The 26,384-nt window shown below is 31.7% G+C and overlaps 1 protein-coding gene across 1 annotated transcript in view; it reads right to left on the bottom strand.

Annotated features, from left to right (window-relative positions):
- Window positions 1-26,384, bottom strand: part of ASCC3 (activating signal cointegrator 1 complex subunit 3) — a 323,207-nt gene that overhangs the window by 88,570 nt on the left and 208,253 nt on the right. Inside the window, exons 31-34 of the mRNA XM_003769315.4 lie at window positions 19,028-19,165; window positions 18,826-18,946; window positions 16,436-16,568; window positions 11,216-11,341 (exon numbers count right to left, since the gene is read on the bottom strand). Coding sequence (XP_003769363.1) covers window positions 11,216-11,341; window positions 16,436-16,568; window positions 18,826-18,946; window positions 19,028-19,165 — 518 coding nt within the window. The remainder of the gene's footprint in view (window positions 1-11,215; window positions 11,342-16,435; window positions 16,569-18,825; window positions 18,947-19,027; window positions 19,166-26,384) is intronic.

Raw genomic sequence — 26,384 nt, 5'->3', positions numbered from 1 at the left:
ATGTAAAATGACTAGATGACTCTTTGAGTGAGAGACTTCTCTGGTATTCTGGTGAAATCAATGGACTTCTTTAGAATAATGTTTTTAGAAGTTCAAAACAAAATACATGGCATTACAAAAGACATTAATTACACTGAAACAAAATTATCAAAATGTTTAAAAAAAACAAAAAAAGGTCGCGGTCCCTGGGTTAAGAATTTTCCCTCTATACCTAATCTTATAGATGAGGAAATTGAGACCTAATTAACTAATCCAAAGTCATACAGATAGTATTAAAGATGGGATTTGAACCTGGATTCTCTAACTACAGAATCAATGCCCATTTCAATGTAACACACTTACACACCATTTTTCCCTTCTTCACAAAATTGTTGTTCTGAAAACCTTAAGATAATATTGAAATATGTTATTGCTGGGGTTATTATCATCATTATCTCATTCATATTTATTTTGAAGGTCTAGAGATGATCATATCATTATTTTTTTATATAGAATGTTTTATGGGCAATTGCAAAGGTACTTTTTACTACATACAAGTATTAAAAAAAAATAAGTATTTCCTATTAGGCTTACTTTTAAACATCCTCAGTACAATTCTAATAGCATTACAGTACAACAGGAATGATATGCACTGTTTCCATATAATTCAATATAATTTTGATTTTTGATAGGTTTATATTTTGAAAGCTCTTTGTTATTCATAGCCTAGAGATTTTGAATATTTAGCATGATAATCTCTTTTAAAAACACAGTTCTCAAATTATTGTGGATAAATATTTTCTCTGAAAAGTTATGTACAACAGTTCAATCCATGATAATAGATTGGTTCCAGTTGGTTTGCAGGCTGAATTCTCCAGGATATTTTCAGTTTAGTATTTGTAGCATGGCAATTTGTTATCTGTCACGGCATGAAAGATAGCAGACATTTGATATTTAATTTCTAGTCACTGATTTGTGGCTTGCTAGATATCAGGTAGGTGCTAAGATTTTATAGTCTGTTGTGATGCCTCATACAATTTTAACCATTTCCTTGCATATTCTAAATTGATTACTAAGTCCAAAATCCTTAAGGATGATTCTTTTGCTATATATTGGCTACATATCATTAAAATCTTCCATTCCCACAAACACATCTGCGTGACTCAAATCACTTGTTTAGCACTTTGTCAAAATATTGTTGATTGAATTCTTCTAGATACTGCCTTTGAAGGATTTTTTGATTCCACTCTTGGATCCTGAAGGTTGTTTTCTAGGCAAATTGATATCCACTTGTTTTAAAAGCATTTTTTGCAGGTTTCTGACTTGTCATATGCTGGAAGAATGTCTATATTCTTTCTACTTTTTGGTGAGGAAATGTCAATCTTTCTACAGCTTCTAAAGTGATACATCCTATGTTTCACTAATATTGAATAGGTTTTCTCCAAATACTTGTAATATTTGTTATGGTCCATTTTGAAATTCCTAATGTGAATATTAAGATTAGTATTGTATAGTTATTAACTGTTTTAAATGTGTTCTTCTCGATCAAGTTGGATTTCAGAATGATGGCAAATTTCTTAACATATTTAACCACAACTTTTTCTTTGATGACCTTATGCTAAATGTTTCTTGCCTAGGATTTGTAGGTATTTGTCTTTAACCATTAGTTCAATATGACATCTGTGGTCATGTTGATTTTTATTTTCTTTTGTGTATGTTACAAATTTTATATTCATTGAATCCAGAAAATTCAATGATGTTACTGGTGATTTCAAAAGATGATGTATTTTTAGGGGGGAGGAAGGTAGTGGAGCCATATAGTATGATATCTTTCACATATATCAAATGATTACAAAAGATGCTCTGGCTTCACTTCTTTTTGAGTTTGGAAGTCATATTTAGGTAAAATGGGATAATTGGTTTAAGACCAGACAACTATAATGGGCTTACTTAAATCTGAAAAATGTAATAATGTGATATTTATATTTACTATTCTTGACATTACTAAGATGGTGGGATGTTATAAATAGAAAGAAATTTTCCCCCCTTAAAAACAAACAAACAAAAAAAACAGTTTCCCACCTGGACATCAAGTACTCTAGTGTTCTTGTTACACTTTGGTCTGTTTTATATATTTGCAGAAAGTGAATAAGCTATAAATGCTGAATTGAGTCAAAGACCTTGTGAAAAGCACTAAGAGCACAGTTATCCCTTCTATATTACAGGGATCAAGAGGTGCAATGCCCCTACAATCTGGAAAATCCGTGTAAAATTTTCTGACCTTTCCTTTGTACCAGAGAAGTGTGAATTTTTTCTTTTACTTTTATTGGGTGTTTACAGTAATGTAAGATAGAATCTGGGTTAAGCATTTCTGAACCTCTAAACTTTTTCTGTGTTGTCTGATGGCTTTTATGTGTTGTCTAAGGCTTCTGCAAAACTCCTCCAAAATTCCCCTTTACAACAACTTCTTACGCCAACCAGAAATACATCAAAACCACAATGGGAAAATTGCAATGGGAAAGTAATAACTGTAGTATAAATGTTATGGCACTTTGGGGCAGCCTGGTCAATAATTACTGAATCAACAAGTCACTATTTATACTTGTTGGACTTTCTTGTACATCTTTTTTGTATCGGCAAGTCAAGACTATATGTTTACGTGTGTATATATCTGTGTGTTAACAATTTCTTTTTTAATGATATAAGCTATGACCATTTTATACAGAAGATAAATGACGTACAGGGAGAAGCATTGTTTCTAAAATTTGTAATGCCTATTAAGAAAGGTGAGAGTAAAGCTTGTGTCTGAGAAGCTGATAAAATACTTGCTAGCAATTCAAGTATCACTATGAAGCACTGAAGCCAATAATTACTGACTTTATCTAATCTCACTTGCCTATTTCCATTCACTTTCCCTAACTGTTCACTGCATTAATTGTGCAGAAGTTTTTTGTTTCTTATTTCATCCAATTCCTATTTTTGCCAATTTGGACTTATGACCATTGAAATGACCAGAATATTTTCATAGCTTTCTTAGAAGGTGTGATATTGCCCATGATTATTTTCAATTCTCATGACTCTAGCACAGTTTAGCACTAATACTGAATTATTTTTATTCTTTTAACCATTTTGATGAATCATAATGAGGTAGCAACCTGATACACTAATAGCAAAGAAGACTAATCCTTTGTCCTAATCAGTGGTATCACCAAAGTCCAATTTGTGAATATTTCAGAGATCCTGATAAGACTTTACGGCTATGAGAGTGGGGTCTTAGGACACACAAAAAGGTGTCATTACTTTACCACTCCTTCCTCCTATCCCCATGACATAGACGTTGAATTGTGATTTAAGGATGTTATTATTAGTATCCAATTTTAAGTGCTTGTAGTAACACAGGAATCTGATCATTTCTATTAATGCTAAAAGTTTAATATTGACAAGAGTGATAAAACAGAAATAACTGAGAAAAGGTATTATACCCCTTTTCCCACGTGAACACTTAGACATTCAGCCTTTCCTTAGTTCAGCCTATGACAATTTTCTCATTTTTCTGTGAATTTGGCATTACCTAGGGAGTAGAAGAAATAGATCATAAAGATTAGGAACCAAACATTGGAAGAAGTTGAGACAGATGAGAAGACGGCTATATCATGATATAAACTGTTATTCCTTTGTAGCATAAATACTTAAAAGAACATTTGAGCTTTGCTTTATATGAGCAAATCCATTGGCCAAGCCCAAAGTCACAACACAGAGATATTTAAGTTGAAAAAAAAAAGGGGGAGGGGGGAGGAGGGATCAGCAAATTAGGGGGAAAACAGAAAAAAAAGGCAAAAATCTTCAAAAACAGTTAGTAAACCTAATTATCCAGATACAGACTTAAGGGAAAATCAATTAAGATAATTATAATGATAGCAAAGTGGAATGTATAACTATAATAAAGACAGAGACAAAACAAACAACTAACTGTAAAGCATGGGCAAATATTAACAATAAAATAAATTTGTGTCATGAATACAATATATGACAGAATTTAGCATAAGGAGAGGATTTAATATTGAATGAAAAGAATGAAACTTCAATGTTGGAGTTATGAAAAGAAGGGCACTTAATATGTTGTTGACAAAGCTGTAACTGGTCCAATTTTAGAAAGCATTTTGAACTTGAAGACAGTGACTTAAATGCTTTTTCTTTATATGCATAGCTTTTAGAGCACTGCCTAGTACAGAGTGTCATCATTGACAAATTGATCTAGAAGTTTTACTCTTAGACATATATCATAAAAGGTCAAGGAATCACATGTTAAAAATAATTACAGGGCAGCATTTTTTTATAGTTGCAAAGAATTCTATTTGCTGGCATTTAACAATGATATATTTTCACTGGCAACGACAGTGAAATAAACATATTTAGACTACCCCCCCCCCAATTGTATTATGTATCATGGTACATTGCATCATGTGAGAAAATGGCAAGTATAATGTGTTACATGAAGAACCAGCAATACATTGTGAGCCAGTTCTATGATTCAGCTTTGGAATTGCAACATAATCTCGGGTATTATAAAATCAAATAAAAACTATTTTACTTAGAATAAAGGTTAAAAAGAATATGATTTCTAGTTGCTTATCCAGATAACAAAATTCCCATCTACCTCTGCATTCATCATGGCTTTGGCAAGAGGAATGTTAAATCAGAAGGCAGTCTTACAAAGTAGTAGGAATTTCACTATTAAATTTTGCTAAATCAAAAGAACAGAGATTGAAGTTTTCATTATCTTATAGCTCTCCAGACCAAACATGTCCTAAAATTGGTCTCTTTGGCCACTTAATGGGAAATTGTGCCAGAAAATGCAAAATAATTACTGTTTTCAATGTACAATGTCATTTTAAACATTGGAAAGGCTGTAGAATACCATAAATTACACAAGGATGTGGTACTATGTATTATATAAAAAACTCTGGAAGCTGTTTACTCCAATGCCTTTCTCATCTCTTTAAATAAAAGAAAGATATATGTATTTCTCGCAGATACTTTGGTGAGAAATGAAATAGATATCATCTTTTTACAGAGAATATTAGATTATGCCATGTATACTGTCTATTGATTTTTAAGGAAGCATTTGATTCTGGAAAGGAAAGAAAATCTTAAAAGATTTTTTCAAATGTCTGTTATAATTATATCACATTTACTAACTATGATACATAATCATGGAAATATTTTTTTTTTAGTGATTTACTATGATTGATGTCAAGTGAGGAGGTAGAGAGTGAGATGTATGTTTCCCTATGGTATTCACCAGGGTCATAGATTATGGACTACATAAAGCCCAAAGAAAAGAGAGATTATGTACTGATGACAAGATTCTCCAAATATCCAATATTTGTAGATGCCATTATGCTAATTATATTTAGCTCTATAGTATTAGAAAGCCTCCAAAGTAGAAATGTAAAGAAAAATAAATGAGAAAAATTAACTGATATATACTAAAATTTTGAGAAATGATATAATGTACATGGGAAATATTAATGTTAAAGATGTGGTTTTGCAATGGTAAGTAGTGTGAAATCATAAAAAGCACAACACAAATTTCCAAATGTAATCAGAGCAAGTTCTTCCTTCTACTTATTTCCAATATCTTTTTGTAGCACCTATCCAAGACAAACATATTGATTGAAGTGTTAATTTGACAGACTGTCCAATTCAAGGTAAACATATTGACAGCTTAATCTGACAAACTGCTCATCCATCATATTCTTTTAAATAATTTTTTTCACCAACTTTACTTTTCCAATATAGTTATACCAATCTGTTTCTTTTTTCCTATCAAGTTAAAACTAGTCTAGCAAAACTAAGCAATACACTGATCAAATATCAGAGGATATTCAATGTTTCATATATATATAGGCTCTCTCCTGCTTCTGATAGTCTTCCAAGGAAGCTATATTTACATACTATGGAATGCTGCAAACTGAGAAAAATTAAAATTTCAATTAATAGAAAGTACAACAGAAAGTTGTTTGGCCAGACCACTGGCCGTATAAAGCATACTATAGTTATAAATACCGGAAAATAAAATGAGTTGGTTAAATAGTAAGAATGGGTGATTAAGATATGGAGAGCTAGAGCAGTATATTAGTATTTCCTATGTGGAAAATTTATGTGAAAGCATAGGTAAAAAGTGAAAAGAATGAAAAGCTGTGAAGGAGTAAATCTCCACTGCTGTGGCAAGAGACCTAAACCAATGAAGACACAGATCCACCAAAGTGAATATTTGAATCTTTGAATCTTTCTTCCAAGGGGAGTAATCTTGATAATTTTTGTTTGTTTGTTTGTTTGTTTTATTTTGAGACAATTGGGGGTTAAGTGACTTGGCCAGGGCCACATGGCTAGAAGTGTTAAGTGTCTGAGGCCAGCTGTGAACTCAGGTCCTCCTAAAGTCAGGGTTGTTGTTCTATCCACTGTGGTATCTAGCTGTCTCTGATAATTCTTATTGAGGAAAATAGTATATTTCAATAATTATAATTTCATAGTCTATTTCTTTTTCCTTCTCCCTTCAAAATCAAATAACATGAAAAGATTAGTTTCACTGGAAAATTAGAAAGTAAAAAAAAAAAAAAAAAAAAAAAGGAGGAAATTCAGAAATTCCCAATTGGAGCAAAGCCTTTCTCTCCTCTGATTCTGCCACAATTCTGCTGTACACCCAACCTTATCATCTCACGCCTGGACATGCTGGGTGATCTTCCTTCCTGCTACAAGTATCTTCTTGTTTTAAGCTCACTCTCTACTTAGCCATCAAAGTGATTTTGCTAAGGCACATGTGCAGCCATGCTCCCAGTCTATTCAAGAAATTCTTATCCTCTTCAGGATCAAATATAAAATCTCTTATTCGACATTCAGAGCCCTTCTTTACTGCCTACCCTCCATTTTTACCTCCCATACACTCTTTGATCTAGGGGTACTAGCCACCTTGTTTCCTTGAATAGGAATACTCTGGGCTTTTTCACTGCCTGTTTCTCATTCACAGAAAGGTTACTCTCCTCATCTCTGCTTCTGACTTTCCTGATTTCCTTCAAGCCCTAGGTAAAAACTCACTGTCTATAGGAAGCCTTTCTAAATCCTTAATTCTTGTACCTTTTCTATGTTGGTTACTTCTAATTTATTATGCATGTAATTTGTTTGCACACAGTGGTTGCATGTTGTTTACCCTATTAGACTGTGAGTTCTTTGAGGACAGGAACTGTTTTTTGCCTTTGTAAACCAATGCCTGGCACATAATAGGAACTTAATAAATGTTTACTAACGGCTCATCAAGAATACGAGTACCTTCCCAGTCATCCAGATTTACATATAATAACAATTTAATACTATAACTATTCACACAAAGTAATATTTTTGTCCTTCATGGAATAAGGATCATTGATACTACAGTTCAACCTACAAGTCCTATATATAATGTCTAGTGTTGGTCTCTTAGAAGAAGAAGAGCTTGAGGTATGTAGTTAGGGCCTAAACACCTATCTACAATAGTAGATGGATAGGATGAATCCTATTCTAATTTTATTACAGGAATGGTGAACGCAAACCTTGCTTTATGAAGTTACTGAATTCCAAGAAAAAATAGCCCGAAAACCATGCACATTTTAGACACTCTGGTAATATTAATCAAGGGCAATTCCATGGTTTCATTCCTATGAGCAAATAAGTGAAAGCGTTTTACAACATTAAAAGTGCTATAAGGTATGATAATTATACCAACTAGTGAATTTGCCTTCTCTTTAAAGATATAGCAATAAATATAAATATCTTAGATCACTGCCATGGAGAAAATTTTGTGGTCTGATGATGCAGTATACTGTAACAACTGATAAACACAAACTACAAAGTATATTTCCAAAAAACACAACAGTACTGTTTCTACTGACAATAGTCCAAAAGAAATTAAAGAAATTCAAAACAAGTCCTCAGGAATGTATTTCATTTACCTAAAAGGAAGAACTGAATCAACAATCTAACCTTCTGTAAGAACATTTTATGGTGTTCACTACAATTAAATTTTACTGTTTTCTATAAAGTTTAAAGAAGGCAGTTAAGTGAATTAAAAGAATACTGGGCCTAGAGTCAGAAAGACTTGAGTTCAAATCGGTCCTCTGATATTTTACTAGCTGTATGACCCTGGCAAGTCACTTAAGCTGTTTTCTTTCATCTACTGGACAAGGAAATGGCAAATCAATCTAGTATCTTTGCCAAGAAAAGCCCATAAGAGGCCATAAAGAATCAAACACAACTGAATGACTGAACAACAACACAAGGCTTAATACTGCAAGAAAAATAAAAATTCACATTGATCAAATTCTAAATATGTGGATTGTTCCCGTTTGAAAGGAGGGATCTTCAATTATGTTATGAGGACTTAGTTACTATATTCCATTTCCATGGAAGCAGGTTCTTTTTATATAGTAGAGGATTATTTAATCTCCCATAACAGTTACTGATCACTTAGTTCTGAGGAGGGTCCCACAGTGTTCTAAGTGTTGTAATAACTTTGTCCTTATTTTAAAGACAAAGGATGTTTTGGTAAAAAATATATCTATATCTAAAGGAAAAGGGAGTAAAATTGTCATTAGGGGTTATCTTTATCCTTTTTTTATTGTGGTTGTTCAAATGATGAAGGTGGTTGGGTGAGAAGAGAGCAAAAACTGATTTGTTGTTAAATTTTTAAAATTCTTTTGTTAAATTCTTTAAAATTAAATAGGGGAAAAAAGGCAATGGCAATCAGGACATGGTTTTTGGAGTTTCAATGAGAAGTTCTTAAAGTTTTTTATGTTAAAGACCCATAGTTTGTTGTTGTTCAGTCTTTTCAGTTGTATTACCAAAATATATATATTTTTATGTTCTTGGATTTCAACTTAAAAATGTCTGGTTTAGATTATTAAAAAAAAAATCAAAAAACGCTACATTAATGTGTCTTTGGGTAATAAGAAACCAGGATGAAAATGATCTAGAAAGTAAGCCTTTTGGGAAAATCATTGGGGAGGCAAGAATGATATTTATAATGGTACAGCTAATTATTATCTATAACTCTTCTAAGATTCTAGGTTTAAATTTCTTTAAGAAAAAGCTCTTCAAAGTGGCCTAGCTGTACTAGATCTAAAATTATATTATAAAGCAGTGTTTACCAAAACCATTTGGTATTGGCTAAGAAATAGACTAATTGATCAGTAGAATAGGTTAGGTTCAAAGGACAAAACAATCAATAACTTTAATAATCTAGTGTTTGACAAACCCAAAGACCCCAGCTTTTGGGATGAGAACTCACTGTTTGACAAAAATTGCTGGGAAAATTGGAAATTAGTATGGCAGAAACTAGGCATTGACCCACACTTAATACCATACACCAAGATAAGGTCAAAATGGGTTCATGACCTAGGCATAAAGAATGAGAAAATAAATAAATTAGAATAGCATAGGATAGTTTAACTTTCAGACGTGTGGAAGAGGAAGGAATTTGTGACCAAAGAATAACTACAGATCACTATTAACTACAAAATAGAAAATTTTGATTACATCAAATTGAAAAGTTTTTGTACAAACAAAACTAATGCAGATAAGATTGGAAGGGAAACAATAAACTGGGAAAACATTTTTACAGTCAAAGGTTCTGATAAAGACCTCATTTCCAAAATATATAGAGAATTGACTCTAATTTATAAGAAATCAAGCCATTCTCCAATTGATAAATGGTCAAAGGATATGAACAGACAAATCTCAGATGAAGAAATTGAAACTATTTCTAGCCATATGAAAAGATGCTCCAAGTCATTATTAATCAGAGAAATGCAAATTAAGACAACTCTGATATACCACTACACTCTTGTCAGATTGGCTAGAATTACAGGGAAAGATAATGCGGAATATTGGAGAGGATGTGGGAAAACAGGGACACTGATACATTATTGGTGGAATTGTGAATACATCCAGCCATTCTGGAGAGCGATTTGGAACTATGCTCAAAAAGTTACCAAACTGTATTCAGCAGTGTTACTACTGGGCTTATATCCCAAAGAGATCTTAAAGAAGGGAAAGGGACCTGTATGTACAAGAATGTTTGTGGCAGCCCTTTTTGTAGTGGCCAGAAACTGGAAACTGAGTGGCTGCCCAACAATTGAAGAATGGTTGAATAAATTGTGATATATGAATATTATGGAATATTATCGTTCAGTAAGAAATGACCAGCAGGATGATTTCTAAAAGGCCTGGAGAGACTTACACGAACTGATGCTGAGTGAAATGAGCAGGACCAGGAGATCATCATATACTTCAACAACAATACTATATGATGATTAATTCTGATGGATGTGGCCCTCTTCGATAATGAGATGAAGCAAATCAGTTCCAATAGAGCAATAAGGAATTGAACCAGTTACACTCAAGTGAAAGAACTCTGGGAGATGACTATGAACTACTACATAGAATTCCCAATCCCTCTATTTTTGTCCATCTGCATTTTTTATTTCCTTCACAGGCTAATTGTACAATATTTTAAAGCCCAATTCTATTTGTACAGCAAAATAAATTGTTAGGACATGTATACATATATTGTATTTAACTTATACTTTAACATATTTAACATGTATTGGTCAACCTGCCATCTGGGGGAAGGGGTGGGGAGGAAGCAAGGGAAAAGTTGGAACACAAGGTTTTGCAATTGTCAATGCTGAAAAATTACCCATGCATATATCTTATAAATAAATAGCTATAATAAAAAAAAAAGCTCTTCAAAAATAAGCACAAGTCCAACTACTCCATTAAATTCTTTCTCTCTATTCCAGTCCATTATAATCTATTTACTTTCCAAAGTCCTACTGCATTAGAAGTCTTCTGTAAGTATCCTGATGACAAGGACCAGGTATTTGTGGTTTTATGTGCTCAACATATTGATATAAATATGACATTTAGAACAAATTAAATAATGAAAAGGCAAATAAAAGTATTTGTATCCAGACAGATTTTAAATTTATTGATACATTTAGAAATATATTGATGCTATAGTGTCAAAGTTACTTTTTTATGTTATTCTTTGATAAAATTCATATAACTGCAATTTTCAAAGTTATATAGAAGAACTTACTTTGACATTTCTTCATTTACTTAAAATTTAAAAATGCAGTTTCTTCAATGTAGAGAAGAAAGAGATAGGGTGACTTTTATAAACTATGGTCACTTTACTTACCTGGGGTTCATTATAAGTCGACGGAAAAAATAAGTCCAGGTAATGTAATCCATTGCATCCTGCTTGGATGTTATTGTACCAGCAGCAATCTCAGCATTCAGATGATCAGAAAGCACGTCTAGTAAGCTAAATGTGAATAAAAAACAGGAAACAAACATAAACGTAAGACACACACTGCACCAAATTTAACAACACATAATACACAAATACAAAAATTTATTTTCTAAGATATTATTCACTTTCAAATGAATTATGAGCTAGCCAATCTGGTCTTACTGTCATTACATAAAGCTACCCTCCTTGTTTCTGCCCATTACAATTCTAATCAACTGTGCTTCAAAATTAATTTAAGCACCTTCTTTAATATGAAGCATTTCCTGATCCCCACCAAAGTTACTTGTGTTTATTTTGCACATTTTATGGATACTTATGTAGGGTAAGTTGTTTCCTTTGATAGAACATAAGGCTCCTTGAAGGCATGACTGCTTCATTTCTTTTTGTATTCATGTTGTAAACTAATGAAATACCTTTATTATTAATCATGTCATATATTTTTTATAGATTCTTAGTTAGATGAATATATCTTCTCTATATATATTACATTCAATAATCAGACTGAAAATTCAAATTAATTTTAATCATTTAAAAAAGTAAATGTCTCATACCATTCTACATTAAAAAGTAAAATATAAAAACTAGAGAAATTAAGATAATCAGTGTAATTTTTTCCCTTATTACTCATTAATTTTTTTTTTCTTTAGGGTTAAAGATGATTCTAGGTCATATCAAAGTGCCTAATTTTTTTTGTTTGTTTGTTTGTTTTGGCTTTACTCTTATCAAAAAGGTTGACAGTAATTCAAAAAGGTAATTGAAGAAACAATTAACTAAAGAAAAAAACTTTGCTGCTAGTCTCACTGAAAAGGATTCAAATTAATGAGAATAAGATTTTACAAAGTGATAAATAGCTAAATGATAGGAATTGACAGTTTTTAAGTAGTCCAAAGTATTAAGACCATATGACAAATAAAAGCTTCAAATCATCAATAATTAGATTGATACAAATTAAAGCAAGTCTGAAGTTCTACTTCAAACCCATCAGATTAGCAAAGTTGATAGAAATGATAAATGCTGGGAGAGAGAGAGAGGATTGGTGGGCAGTGTGATGCAGATAAAAATATCAATGCCCTTTTAGTAGAGCTATAAATTAACCGGTCCAAGTATTCTAAGAAAGTATTAGATATATATCCCTGGAGTTAATAAATTGCATGCAATACTTGATCCACTGGTGCTCCTCTAATTCTATACTCCATTGAGACCAAATAAAGTGTAAAAAAATCCCATATTCACTAAAATATTTCTAGGAACTCTATTTTGAAGTGGCAAAGAACTAAAAAGAAAGGGGGCACCAATAAATTAGAGAATAGGGAACAATTATGGTACATGCATGTAAAGGAATATTAGCATGAAAGAAAAGAAAATTTAAGAGAAAATTGGGAAGATTTATATGAAGAAATATAAAATGAGAGCAATTATGAGAACAATTTAAATGGTAACAACAACAATTTAAATTGTAACAACATTGTAAACATGATCATCTCAAAAGAATTAACTGAACAATTGTATGATCAAACACAATTTCGCATGACAGATGAAGAAGAACTCTACCCAAACCTTTTTAATCACAGCCAATGGAGTAAATTGTTTTGCTTGACCATGCATATTTGTTACAAAGATTTTATACACTAACTCCCTTCATGGAAGGAAGTAAACAAGGTGGAAGAGGAAAAATAATGCTGGTTAATTATTTTAAAAAATTTAGAAATCTTATTGAATGAAGCCTTCACAACTGATTTGTCAAAACTAAAGGCTATTTTAAAAAATTCCTTTGGCATTTCATTTTAAGATATTTTCATGAAAATCAGAAACTTTATGAGCAAAACTACAAAACACTTTCCACACAAATTAAGTCTGATCTAACCAACTGGAAAAACATTAAATGCTCTTAGATTGGAGGAGCATATATTATAAAAATGACAATACTACCTAAACTAATTTATTTAGCGCTATACCAATCAGACTCCCAAAAAACTATTTTGATGACCTAGAAAAAAATAACAAAGTTCATATGGAAAAACAAAAGGTCAAGAATTTCAAGGGAATTAATGAAAAAAAAAAAAAAATCAAATGAAGGTGGCCTAGCTGTACCAGATCTAAAATTACATTATAAAGCAGCGATTACTAAAACCATCTGGTATTGGCTAAGAAATAGACTAGTTGATCAATGGAATAGGTTAGGTTTAAAGGACAAAACAGCCAATAATTTTAATAATCTAGTGTTTGACAAACCCAAAGACCCCAGTTTTGGGGATAAGAATGCATTATTTGACAAAAATTGCTGAGAAAATTGGAAATTAGTATGGCAGAAACTAGGCATTGACCCACACTTAATACCATACACCAAGATAAGGTCAAAATGGGTTCATGACCTAGGCATAAAGAATAAGATTTATACATAAATTGGAATAGCATAGGATAGTTTAACTCTCAGACGTGCGTAAAAGGAAGGAATTTATGACCAAAGAATAACTACAGATCACTATTAACTACAAAATAGAAAATTTTGATTATATCAAATTGAAAAGTTTTTGTACAAACAAAACTAATGCAGAAAAGATTAGAAGGGAAACAATAAACTGGGAAAACATTTTTACAGTCAAAGGTTCTTATAAAGACCTCATTTCCAAAATATATAGCGAATCGATTCTAATTTATAAGAAATCAAGTCATTCTCCAATTGATAAATGGTCAAAGGATATGAACAGAAAATTCTCAGATGAAGAAATTGAAACTATTTCTAGCCATATGAAAATATGCCTAAATCATTATTAATCAGAGAAATGCACATTAAAACAACTCTGAGATACCACTACACACCTATCAGACTGGCTAGAATGACAGGGAAAGATAATGCGGAATGTTGGAGGGGATGTGGGAAAACAGGGACACTAATACATTGTTGGTGGAATTGTGAATACATCCAGCCATTCTGGAGAGCAATTTGGAACTATGCTCAAAAAGTTATCAAACTCTGCATACCCTTTGATCCAGCAGTGTTACTACTGGGCTTATTACTCCCAAGAGATACTAAAGAAGGAAAAGGGACCTGTATGTGCTAAAATATTTGTGGCAGCCCTATTTGTAGTGGCCAGAAACTGGAAACTAAGTGGATGCCCATCAATTGCAGAATGGCTGAATAAATTGTGGTACATGAATGTTATAGAATATTATTATTTTGTAACAAATGACCAGCAGGATAAATACAGAGAGGATTGGCAAGACTTACATGAACTGATGCTAAGCAAAATGAGCAGAACCAGGAGAACATTATATACCTCAACAACAATACTGTATGAGGATGGATTCTGATGGAAGTGGATTTCTTTGACAAAGAGACCTAACTCGGTTTCAATTGATCAAGGATGAACAAAATCAGCTACACCCAAAGAAAGAACACTAGGAAATGAATGTAAACTGCTTGCATTTTTATATTTTTCTTCCCAGGTTATTTATACCTTCTGAATACAATTCTTCCTGTGCAACAAGAGAACTGTTCGGTTCTGTACACACATATATTGTATCTAGGATATACTGTAACCTATTTAACATGTATAGCACTGCTTGCCACCTGGGGGAGGGGGTGGAGGGAGGGAGGGGAAAAATCAGAACAGAAGTGAGTGCAAGGGATAATGTTGTAAAAAATTACCCTGGTATGGGTTCTGTCAATAAAAAAATTATTAAAGAAAAAAAAAGATATTTTTATAAAAAAAAATGATATATTTATTTCTTTAAATGTAGAGATTATTGCTGTTTTCAGGTCCTTCCACAGTTGTGGTGAATTCTCTTTTGAATCAAGAAAACATCCATTTAAAAATGATCAATGGAACACTTTTCTGAATGAAACAATCTTTAAAAAAAAAAAAAACTTTTGGGCAATCAAGATGTTTAATTTTTATCAGCAAAACTGAAGCCTCTAAATTTACTTATTTTTTGCAATCAAAACAAAGCAATGTTCTCTGTGTTTTTTTTCTGCTCAATACCTCTCTAGTTGATATTAATACCGATCAAAAAATATATAGAATAGAGCTGCAAATATAAGATTTCAGAAGAAAGCAAAGAAGAGCTGTTAGGTAGATTTCCTCACAGCTAATTTACAGAAGGATATGTACAATAGTCACACAGGTTGGATAGACACAGTTAAATTGAGATCTAGATAATTTGAGAGTACATACAGTTTGATGAAAACACAGATTCATGTAAATACAAAACAACAATAGAGAGATATCTCTATTACTAAAACAATCTCATCTCTTGTTGATTGGTTACTGACTTTAAACAGATGTGAGAGCCACATAGCTATATACAAGGAATTTGTTTCATCTAAGTGTAAGGATGTTCCACTGAAGGAAGAATTAGGTATATTCGCAGTGACCACATGGAATTAAGTTGAAATTCACCTAACCACTGAAAGTCAGTATTTTATATTTATGGCTTTTAAGAAATGAGGGCTTTTGGTAGCCCTCAATTTTTGGTGACTGGTAAAAAATTTGCCAATGGCAGTCTAGACAAATTTTGAGGAAGAAGAAATGTATAGTCAGAGACAAAACTATTAATTCAAAGGAACAGCAAATAAAGGAAAATTTGTTTTCTAATTTGAATTTAGATAAAGATCTAAAAAAACCTGAGGAACAAAAATATAACAATAAAGGTATTGGAACTTTGTTGGGAAAAAAGCTGCATATCAAGATAGCAGAATGTAAAAGATCAGACAAATGTTAAGTTAAGAGTGGGTGAAAGGAAATATCAGTGAAAATGACAATGGGATAGTCCAGCAACAGACTATGAGTAAGAGTAAGTGTGAAAATAGAGTGTCAAGTAGAAAGGCATAAATGGTTTTAAGTACTTGTGTAAGAAGTGTTGCTACATTTCAGATAGGTTAATTTTGAAAAGGAAAATTTGTTGCCAGTCCATTTCATTTTATTTCCGTTAAGGTAGTATATCAGAAATGTGGGATGATGTATTTGCTTATTAATTCCATTTAAAATCATCTGCTTATTTTGAATTAAAAAGTTATATTCTGTTTTGTGAACATGAGGAAAAAAACAAATATGCCACAAACAATTCATTTAAAGCCCCATTTTTTTTCTTTCTAAAAAAATTTACCTTGATTCTACTGGGAACGGTTCATAAAGAAACTTTTTATAGAAGTCTTTCTTTATGTCATGAACCAAGATTACAGCTTTGCCTTGGTCATCAAATTGAGGTCTACCAGCACGTCCCATCATTTGAAGTACATCTATAATAGAGAAAACAGAAGTCTTATATAAGAATGGGTCTGGGACATATTTACTGATTCTGGCACACATTTAATTATTCTTTACATATATATGTATGTATGAAATAAAGTAAGCAAGAAGGCAGCTATACAATTTACTGAAGATGTAATAATACAAAAAAAAATGTATTATGCTGTTGCTGCTATCTTATTATTGCATTTCCTAACTTTGCATTCATTCAGAAAACTTATATTTATGTCACTAAGCCACCATAATGCAAAACTAGGCTCTAACAAGATCTTATATTTGCACATAAAAATAACAATGGATAAATGTTCTCTTGGTAAAATGCTAAAAATAGCCATTTATGTGATGCTATAATTTTAACAGAATAAGTTATTGATTCATCAAATATTAATTCCTTTGTTTATCACTTCAATTCTTTGAAGCCAGAGGATGCTTTATTTTTGTATTGCTTTTTAGCACAATGCCTAGCATAATATGAAAAACTTAATAAATGTCTGCTGAATCCTTAATTATAAAATTTGTATGTATTATGTGTCTCATCATTATATATAGTATAAGGTAAATTTTAATATTAAAATATGAATCTTTTTAACAAAGTCTGTTAGATAATTCCAATCCCATCCTCCCCAGGAAAACTGTGCTACATATATTAATAGGCTTATTAAAAGAACAAAAAACAAAAAAAACAAAAACAACAACTCGCAAAATAAAATTGCCTTTAAACTATTTGTTAACCCCCAACAACCAAAAACCAAACTAAAAAAAGGAGTGAATAATTCGGCAAATCAAGATTTAGTGATTATTTAACTGGCACATATATTTTACAACTGGTACTGAGTAAAAACATATCTCTTACTAGAAAATCTATATAACCATAGGAAATTAACAGAGAACTATTAAAACGTAACTTTTACAAATTTTAATAGCTTATTCTTGTCCAAACTATGAGAGGAATTTTTATCCATGTATACAATAATATTGTAGTTGAATATGGGATATACAGAATCTATCCAAATAACAAGTATAAATTACATTCATTACAATAAGAAAGATATAAAATAGAAATTCAAAGAAAGAGTTCATACGGCTAAGGAAACAGAAGACTTTATAAAAATGATATCTGAAAGGTTTATATGAATTGGACAATTGATGTCTGGGAGGGAGTAAAAGCATTTTTAGGAAGCAAGAACAACTTAAGCAAAGATTCAGAAGAAAGAAAGTACTATAGAAAGAGCTATAGAACATGTAATGTGAAGAGAAAAGTCATAAGACATAATTCTAGAAATTAGAGGAAAAACTTGAATGCCATTTTGTTACTTTAAATCAGATATAAGTATTACTTTCTTTTGCTTTTTAAAATTTATATTTTTGAAACTAAATACAAAATAAGAAAAAAGAAAATAGGAAAGAAAAGGAAAATTAAAAAACAAATCACCCCCAAAACAAAATAATGTTATGTGCTCAGCAGAACACCAGGGAGGATTTAAAATATATAACAATAAATATCCACTTCAAGAAAGCATATAAAACAATAGTAGAGATTATAGATTCATAATTGTTTATCTTTGCTTCCTTATAAGTTATTCTTTTATTCTCTGTGTGCACTTTTTACTTTATTTCCCCCCCCTTTCATCTCCTCCCCACCACTTCCACCAAGCATACATATATATCTACAACTACAACACATATATATACACATATCTATATACATACATGCATATGCAATACACATTTACAATTATGTAGGCATGCACTTTCTATTAAATCAATTAAAATGCACATTAATGATTCCTACTTCTTGCCATTATTTTCATATTTGCTAAGGCATTTAGTAATTTTTAAATGTCAATAATGGCCAAGCAGCATACTATACTTTGTATTCAACACAGCAGAATAAGAAATTCTTCAATGCTAACAACTGGGTGAACAAGAAACAAATACATCTTAATTCTTCCTTTAATAAAGATGATTCTCTAAGGCAGTAGCATCAAATTCAAATTTAGAAAGAGATCTCTGACCTGGCATATTGGTTGATAAAAACCAAAAATTAACATTATGTATGTTGTATTTTTTGTTAGATATTTTCCAATTACATTTTAATTTGGTTGCCAATGCATGAGAGTTTTGTTCTTAAGGTATGTACACACTGGGCTATGAGTGCCTTAAAACTGCGTTAAAACATAATTTATACCATATAGTTCTTAGTGGTTAAAATCTTCATTAAAATATTTCCAATTTTTCCAGTATTACCTGTAATGGGAAAATCCACATAGCGTCTTGTTTTTCCATCATAATATTCTGTTCCCTTAACAATTACTAAATGAGCTGGGAAGTTTACACCCCATGCTAACGTGCTTGTAGCAATAAGGACCTAAAACAGAAAAGAATATTAATATAATCTCACTAACCAATTTTGAAAAATATAAATGTCAATAGATAGAAAATAAGATACCTGGATTTTACAGTTTACAAATAATTCTTCCACTGTTTTTCTATCTCTTTCATGTAGTCCAGCATGATGCATTCCTATTCCAAACGCAAGGGTCAATTTTAGGTTTGAATCTCTTATTGTTCCAATGATGTCATTCATCTACAAAGAAGAGATAATTGTATGATTTCAATATGCAATTTTAAAAGTGACATTACTATTAATATTTACTTGACATTTATAGTGTTCTATGCTAAATTTGATCTAATGATTAACTTTTCTGTGCTTTTAACTAATACCAAATAGTTTCCATGATTGTCCACTTATACTCTGAGACCTGTTAATGCCAATTCTATCATTTTATGTTGTTATTTTTCTTTGAATTCTTGATGTTCTTCTAGATGATTTTTTGGTATCTTGTCTACTTCTATAAAGGGCAGCTAGATGGCACAGTGGAGAGAGTGCCAGGCTTGGAGTCAGGAATACTCATATTTCTGAATTAAAATCTGGCTTCAAAACACTTCCTAGCTGGGTGACCCTGTATAAGTCACTTAGTCCTGTTTACCTCAGTTTCCTCATCTGTAAAAATGACCTGGAGAAGGAAATAGCAAAGTACTCTACTATCTTTGCCAAGAAAACTTCACATAAAATTATGGAAATTATACATGTCTGAAATAACTAAGCAGCAGCAGCAACAACATCAACATATTCCTGCTCCCTCCACAAGGTCAAGCCTCCCTGTGCCAAATCTAGAATCTCTTCTTGGGGCATTGAGATTGGAGCAGTGGATAGAATGCTGAGACTAAAGTCGGAAGATTCACTTTCCCAAGTTCAAATCTGAGGTCAAGCATTTAGTAGCTGTGTGATGTAAGTCACTTAACCCTGCTGGCCTTATTTCACATCTGCAAAATTAGCTAGAGAAGGAAATGGCAAACTCTAGTATCTGTGCCAAGAAAACCCTAAACGAGGTCACTAAGAGTCAGACATGACTAACAAAGAACTAGTTCTATAAAGTGACCCTTTTGATAATATAATTGATATGAAATCAAAACTGAATTGATTTAGGGACTATCACCATGTTTTATTATATTTGTTCAACCCAATCATGAAAAATGAAAGTCTTGCTCAGTAAAATTATCTTTATACTTGTAGTGTTTAAAGGTATAGTCATAACTTCTGAGTAAATATTGATAGCTTAACTCCCATATATTTTATGCTTTTGGAATTTTTTGTTTGCTATCTCTTACTGATATTTATTGTAGTTTTTTTTTTTTTAATCTCTTCTTAGGTTATTAAAATGATTATTTTGTTGAAATTTTCTGATTGATTCTTTATGGTTGACTTGGCAAACCATCACATTATTTACAAAGAGAAATATTTTTGCCTCTTTATTATTTACATTATTTCATTAATACACAAAGTTCCTCAATTTGTTTTTCTTAGCTACAACTAAATTTTTTGGGGACAAATGATAGCAGTAATAATGCTTATTCTTGCTTTATTGAAGAGCTTTTTGGAAAAGCTTCTGAGGTATTTCTCTTTCATCATATTTGAGAAAACTCGATTTATTTCTTGCTTTCTATTTTTGTTTAATATAAATTAACATATTCTGTCAAAAGGTTTTTCTATATCTATTAATAATTATGTAATTATTATTTTTGTTGTTATGTATATATTGTTTTCCTGATGCTCAATCATTTTTGGAATAAAGCCAACTGGTCATAGTGAATAATTTTTTTGAATAAACTGTGGCAGCTTTTGTCAATATGAATCGGTATTTAGCAGTATTAAAATTTATTAACAGTATTGGTCTATGGTTCTTAGCTGTTTTCCTATTATATATACATACATATATATCCATATCCCCATATAGATATAGATGTATAAATAAAATAATCAAAACTCACAGAATTACAGAATTTCAGAGGTCTTAATTCTAATTTATGCATGTAACCCTCAATAAGTGGTCACTCAGCTTTTATTTGAAGATCTCCAGTGAGGAGGATCACATTCATTACCTTGTAATGCCCCTTGGCATTATCCCAAACTTGAGAGTCTTCTTTATACTACTGCTAATGATCACTGCTAATTCCAACCACTGGTTGGTTCTGATAGTCGAAAGAGCATTGGCTTTCAAAATAGGGCACCTGGGTTCAATTTATACTTCTGAGGTACATAACCTATTTTTGTCATGTTGGATAATGATTTTTCTGGGTCTAAATTTCCTAATCTACAAATGAAAAAACTGGACTAGTTTTATCCATAGGAACTAAATAGTTGTATTCTTTCAAATAACAGCCTTTCAAAGTCATGAATACAATTAATATATCCTAAGAAAGTTTTTACTTCGCCAGGCTAAATTTTCAACTTTTAGCTTGATTTTATATTGCTAACTCAGCAGTAAAAAGTTCACAGATAGTTTCCAAAAAAGGAACAATTTATAGGACCTAAACTTTCCTGTAGTGAACCAGCTCAGTTGTTCATTTAGACTTTCATAGACAGCATAGGAATTAAACTTATAGTATATTGGATATAATTTTGACTTAGACTTTGACTTAGAAGTTTATCTTAGTTTTTATCTTTCAAACTTGAATGGCTAATAAAAAAATGTTACAATGTTACAAATCATAATTATACTTCACTATAAAGATTTAGCTTTATTAAAATTCTAAAATTATAAATAGCATTATTAAATATTTTAATAAAAATTCAAATCTTAAATATTATCTACTACCTTTCATTCATTTAAGGGTGACAGAATTAATAACAGTTGATTTTATTTTTCAGGATATGATTGCCTCATAATTATATACTCTAACAATTTTCTGATTATGATAACATTTTCTAAACAGACTCATACTCTAAGAATTATTTTCCATATATTCATTTTCCTCTTTGAAATGAAAAGATATTAGAATGCTTTATTATACATGTATACCATAAGAAAGGCCTTTAGTAAGTCTATGATAATATTAGTCATTGTGTTATTCATGTCATTTCTAGCATAAAACATCTCCAATTCACACTGCAGAGAACTCATTTAAAGATGCCTTGCTTTGACAATAAGTGTTAGTGATTTTTTTCTTTTTGTGTATGGTATTACAATGGTGCTTTATGCTAGTGTTAGTCATAATTAGGAATAAGTGTAATTTACCATAGGAAAACTAGAGATGCTTAGCAGGACTGTTGGTGCACTCTCTACTACTTCCTCTTTCTAGCAGGAGGGAAGGACATTCATTTCTCAGTGACCCCTTAATTTCATATAATTAAATAAAGAGAAATATTCAAATGCTAAAATCCTCATGACAGCTTTCTTCTTCCCTCCTGCAACTATTCCGTATTCTTTTATTATGGTATTTCTGTGAAGGAATTCTGAATTATTTTAACATTATAAGAAATCCTAAAATATTGCTAATGTAGAAGAATCATTAGAAAAAAAACACTTCTGAGACAACCTATTAAAATTTAAGTATACGTATATGAACTATAAGTTAAAAAGTGAAACTTTTGTTAACAAACTTAAAATTGATTTAACTCCTCCAGCAAAATATAGAGAAGTCCCCAAAGAGGTCACTGGATAACAAAATTAACATTTTTAGTATAATACATTCCTCAAAGATGCTGGAGTATGTATTTTTTTAATTAACATACTCAGTAATCTGACCAAATAACTATTATGTTTTTAAAAGAATAAACTCAATACTCGAAACACTCCTCTGGGGGAGAAAAAAAAACCTTTATAGGAATCCATTTAGTAAACAATCTTTGAAACCATGCCTGGGATCTCTTAATTTTTTGAAAAATTCTTATAAAGGTAAATATATAATAAATGAAAGAAATAAACTGTTCTCAGAACAAACTGTATGATTCGCCTAAGTAGTAGTCATTTTTTTAAAAGCTGCACATATGTAAACTGTTGAACCATTTACTTTAAGTTAATAGAACTGTTTTTTATATTTTAAATTTATTATACTTAAAAAGCTTTTGTAGAAATATAGGATTCCATTTAAGTAGAGACATTACTCTGTGCCTGAAATACATTCCAGTCAGAATATAATTCAGTGAGTTGATGACAATGCTGGCTCCAAAAGAAAGGAGGAGACCAGATTGGACAAGAATGAGCTAACAGATTGTGCAGCCCAATTCTGTCCCTTTGAGTGTGATATATTGTTTCAAGATGCTAAAAACCCATAGTTTCTCAAAGCATATCTGTTGTGCTGGTTTTTTCATTTTCACAGAATCCTCATTATTAGTACTCTGTACTCTTTTCAAAGCACGTCAGACTCAGACCATATGCCACTGAATAATGCTTATCAATTGTTGAAAATACCCAATAAAAGAAAGATGTGCTGCACAAAAGAATCATGAAAGTTAGAAGGTTTTTTTGCAAAAATAATTACACCTATCACATCTGGTACAGATGTTAAATTAAGCTAAAACATCTCCTAGTTACTACTAAATATTATATATTTTTTTAAAGATACACTTTTGTGTAATAAAACTGACAGAAGAAAAGGCTTAATGATAAAAGAAACCTTGTAGAACATCCTTTTGGCACCTTTATAGTTATGAGAAACATCAAGACAAAATCCTACTACATAAATAGATACACTTAGAAATAAATTCCAAATTCAATTCAATGAGCATTTATTAAGCACGTATGTGTAAGGCACCATGAGTGCTAGGCATTAAAGATAAAAACAGAAAATGAAAAGTTCCTGCCTTCAAGGAGCTTATATTTTATTTCCCATTTGTTCTTTCAAAGCAAACTTCCTATCCCATTCCTTCAAATTACTTAACTCTAAAATCAAAATCATACATCAAATTTTATTATACTGTAAAATCCTTTTAAACTCTATAATTTCCTTTAGGTCTGGGATAATGGCTAATTTTATAGTTCCTGTAGTGAACAGCAGACTGTTTTATACAGTGAACACTCAATAAGTGTTTTATGGTAGTTATTTTCCTAAATTATGAGTAATTGTATGTATAGGCATATACATAACATAATAGGAACACATAACAATAAAATCTAAAGGAGGAAAAGCTTTAACAAAATAGTTGTCATGTCTTCCAGATAAGTAGGTGGTCCTCAATAATTTTCAAGAGTATAAAGAAGTACTTAAGATAAAGAATTTGAGAAGTGCAGTGTTAGAATAAGAATTTAATTCAAATCCACAAGAAACATTCATTTAAGACACTACTATGTGCAGAGCACTATTAGATACTTAGATGAGACATAGCTTCTGTTTTTGTGAAGTTTATAATATAATTTAAATTGTATATCTAATTCAACTGAAGAGGGAGAATTTCTTTTCTTATTAATATTTCTAGTTTTATTTCACTATACCATATACAAGCTATCTGATACTTCTTTTCTAAATGGAAAGATTGAAAAAGATGCTACAGAAATGGTTCTGCAATTAAACAGTTTTAAAATAAAGATAAAGGAAAGCAAATTATGTAACATAAATATGTAAGTGGCATGGTTTCAATAAATACATGCAAATTATTCTAAATTACACCTTAATTCTGAAATGTTTTCATATTAAAAAAAATAAGCTTATTATTTTATTCCTGACCAATCCTGGCTTCCACCAAATTCCTTGTCACTGATAAAGGTAAACTCTTCAAGTGATTCCTAGAGACAGATAATAGATAGGGTAGAGAGACAGAACATTTATTTAGCACTTACTATAGGCTAAGTATAATGCTAACTATTGGGGACACAACGACAAATAAATATGACAGTTCTTTATATTGCCAATATAGGAAGGTAATATACAAAAAAGAACTAGAATATGGGAAGGGAATTGGAAAGAGTACTAGCATTGGGATACATAGCAGGTGAGAAGGAGTCCAGAAAGACTAGAATCTATGACTATAGTAAAGAACAATTTATTTGTCTCCCATGGATGGAATCATCAACCAAGAAAGTATGATCTTAGAGAAGAGGATTCTCTGAGGAGGCAAGCAATGAGTGAAGCCAGATAAAGGACCCAGATGTGAGTTTATCTTGAAGGGAATCAGGGATGTGAAGAGATGAGAGGGTAGAGCATGCTTTCCAGAAATGGGTGACAGTCAGTCACCCTCAGATAAAGGGAATGGAGTATTGTAATTGAGCAACTATCATTAGGCCAGTACTGTTAAGAATGTAATATATAGGGCAGGAGTAGAAAACATTTTTTTTTCCTCCCACGAGCCATTTGGTTATTTATAACATCATCTGCTGTGATACATAATTTTCAACTTATAGAACTCAAGCACTGGGAGGCTGTTGTACCCAGCTTTCAACTCATCACTACCTGATTATGCAAATGACTTTGCAAGCCTCATGTAGCCTCCCTGCAAAAGGTTCCCCACCTGTGATGGAGAGGAAAGAAAATAGAGCAGTATGAAGAAGCTAAGTTATAAAGATCTTTAAATGACAATCAAAGGAGTTTATATTTCAGCCTGGGCAAAACTTGTGGAATTTACTACACACCTGTCAGATTGGCTAAGATGACAGGAAAAAATAATGATGATTGTTGGAGGGGATGTGGGAAAACTGGGACATTGATTCATTGTTGGTGGAGTTGTGAACGAATCCAACCATTTTGGAGAGTAGTTTGGAACTATGCACAAAAAGTTATCAATCTGTGCATACCCTTTGATCCAGCAGTGTTACTACTGGGATTATATCCCAAAGAGATTATAAAGAAGGGAAAGGGACCTGTATGTGCACGAATGTTTGTGGCAGCCCTTTTTGTAGTGGCTAGAAACTGGAAACTGAATGGATGTCCATCAGTTGGAGAATGGCTGAATAAATTGTGGTATATGAAAATTATGGAATATTACTGTTCTGTAAGAAATGACCAACAGGATGATTTCAGAAAGGCCTGGAGAGACTTACACGAACTGATGCTGAGTGAAATGAGCAGGACCAGGAGATCATTATATACTTCAACAACAATACTAGATGATGACCAGTTCTGATGGATCAGGCCATCCTCAGCAACGAGATCAACCAAATCATTTCTAATGGAGCAGTAATGAACTGAACTAGCTATACCCAGAAAAAGAACTCTGGGAGATGACTAAAAACCATTACATTGAATTCCCAATCCCTATATTTATGCACACCTGCATTTTTGATTTCCTTCACAAGCTAATTGTACAATAATTCAGAGTCTGATTCTTTTTGTACAGCAAAATAATGTTTTGGTCATGTATACTTATTATGTATCTAAGTTATATTTTAATATATTTAACATCTACTGGTCATCCTGCCATTTAGGGGAGGGGGTGGGGGGGTAAGAGGTGAAAAATTGGAACAAGAGGTTTGGCAATTGTTAATGCTGTAAAGTTACCCATGTATATATCCTGTAAATAAAAGGCTATT

This window comes from Sarcophilus harrisii, chromosome 4 (genome assembly GCF_902635505.1).
Source record: "Sarcophilus harrisii chromosome 4, mSarHar1.11, whole genome shotgun sequence".
Taxonomy (NCBI): Eukaryota; Metazoa; Chordata; class Mammalia; order Dasyuromorphia; family Dasyuridae; genus Sarcophilus; species Sarcophilus harrisii.
Note: the sequence above shows the minus strand (reverse complement) of the source record. Positions and strands in the feature narration are given on the sequence as shown.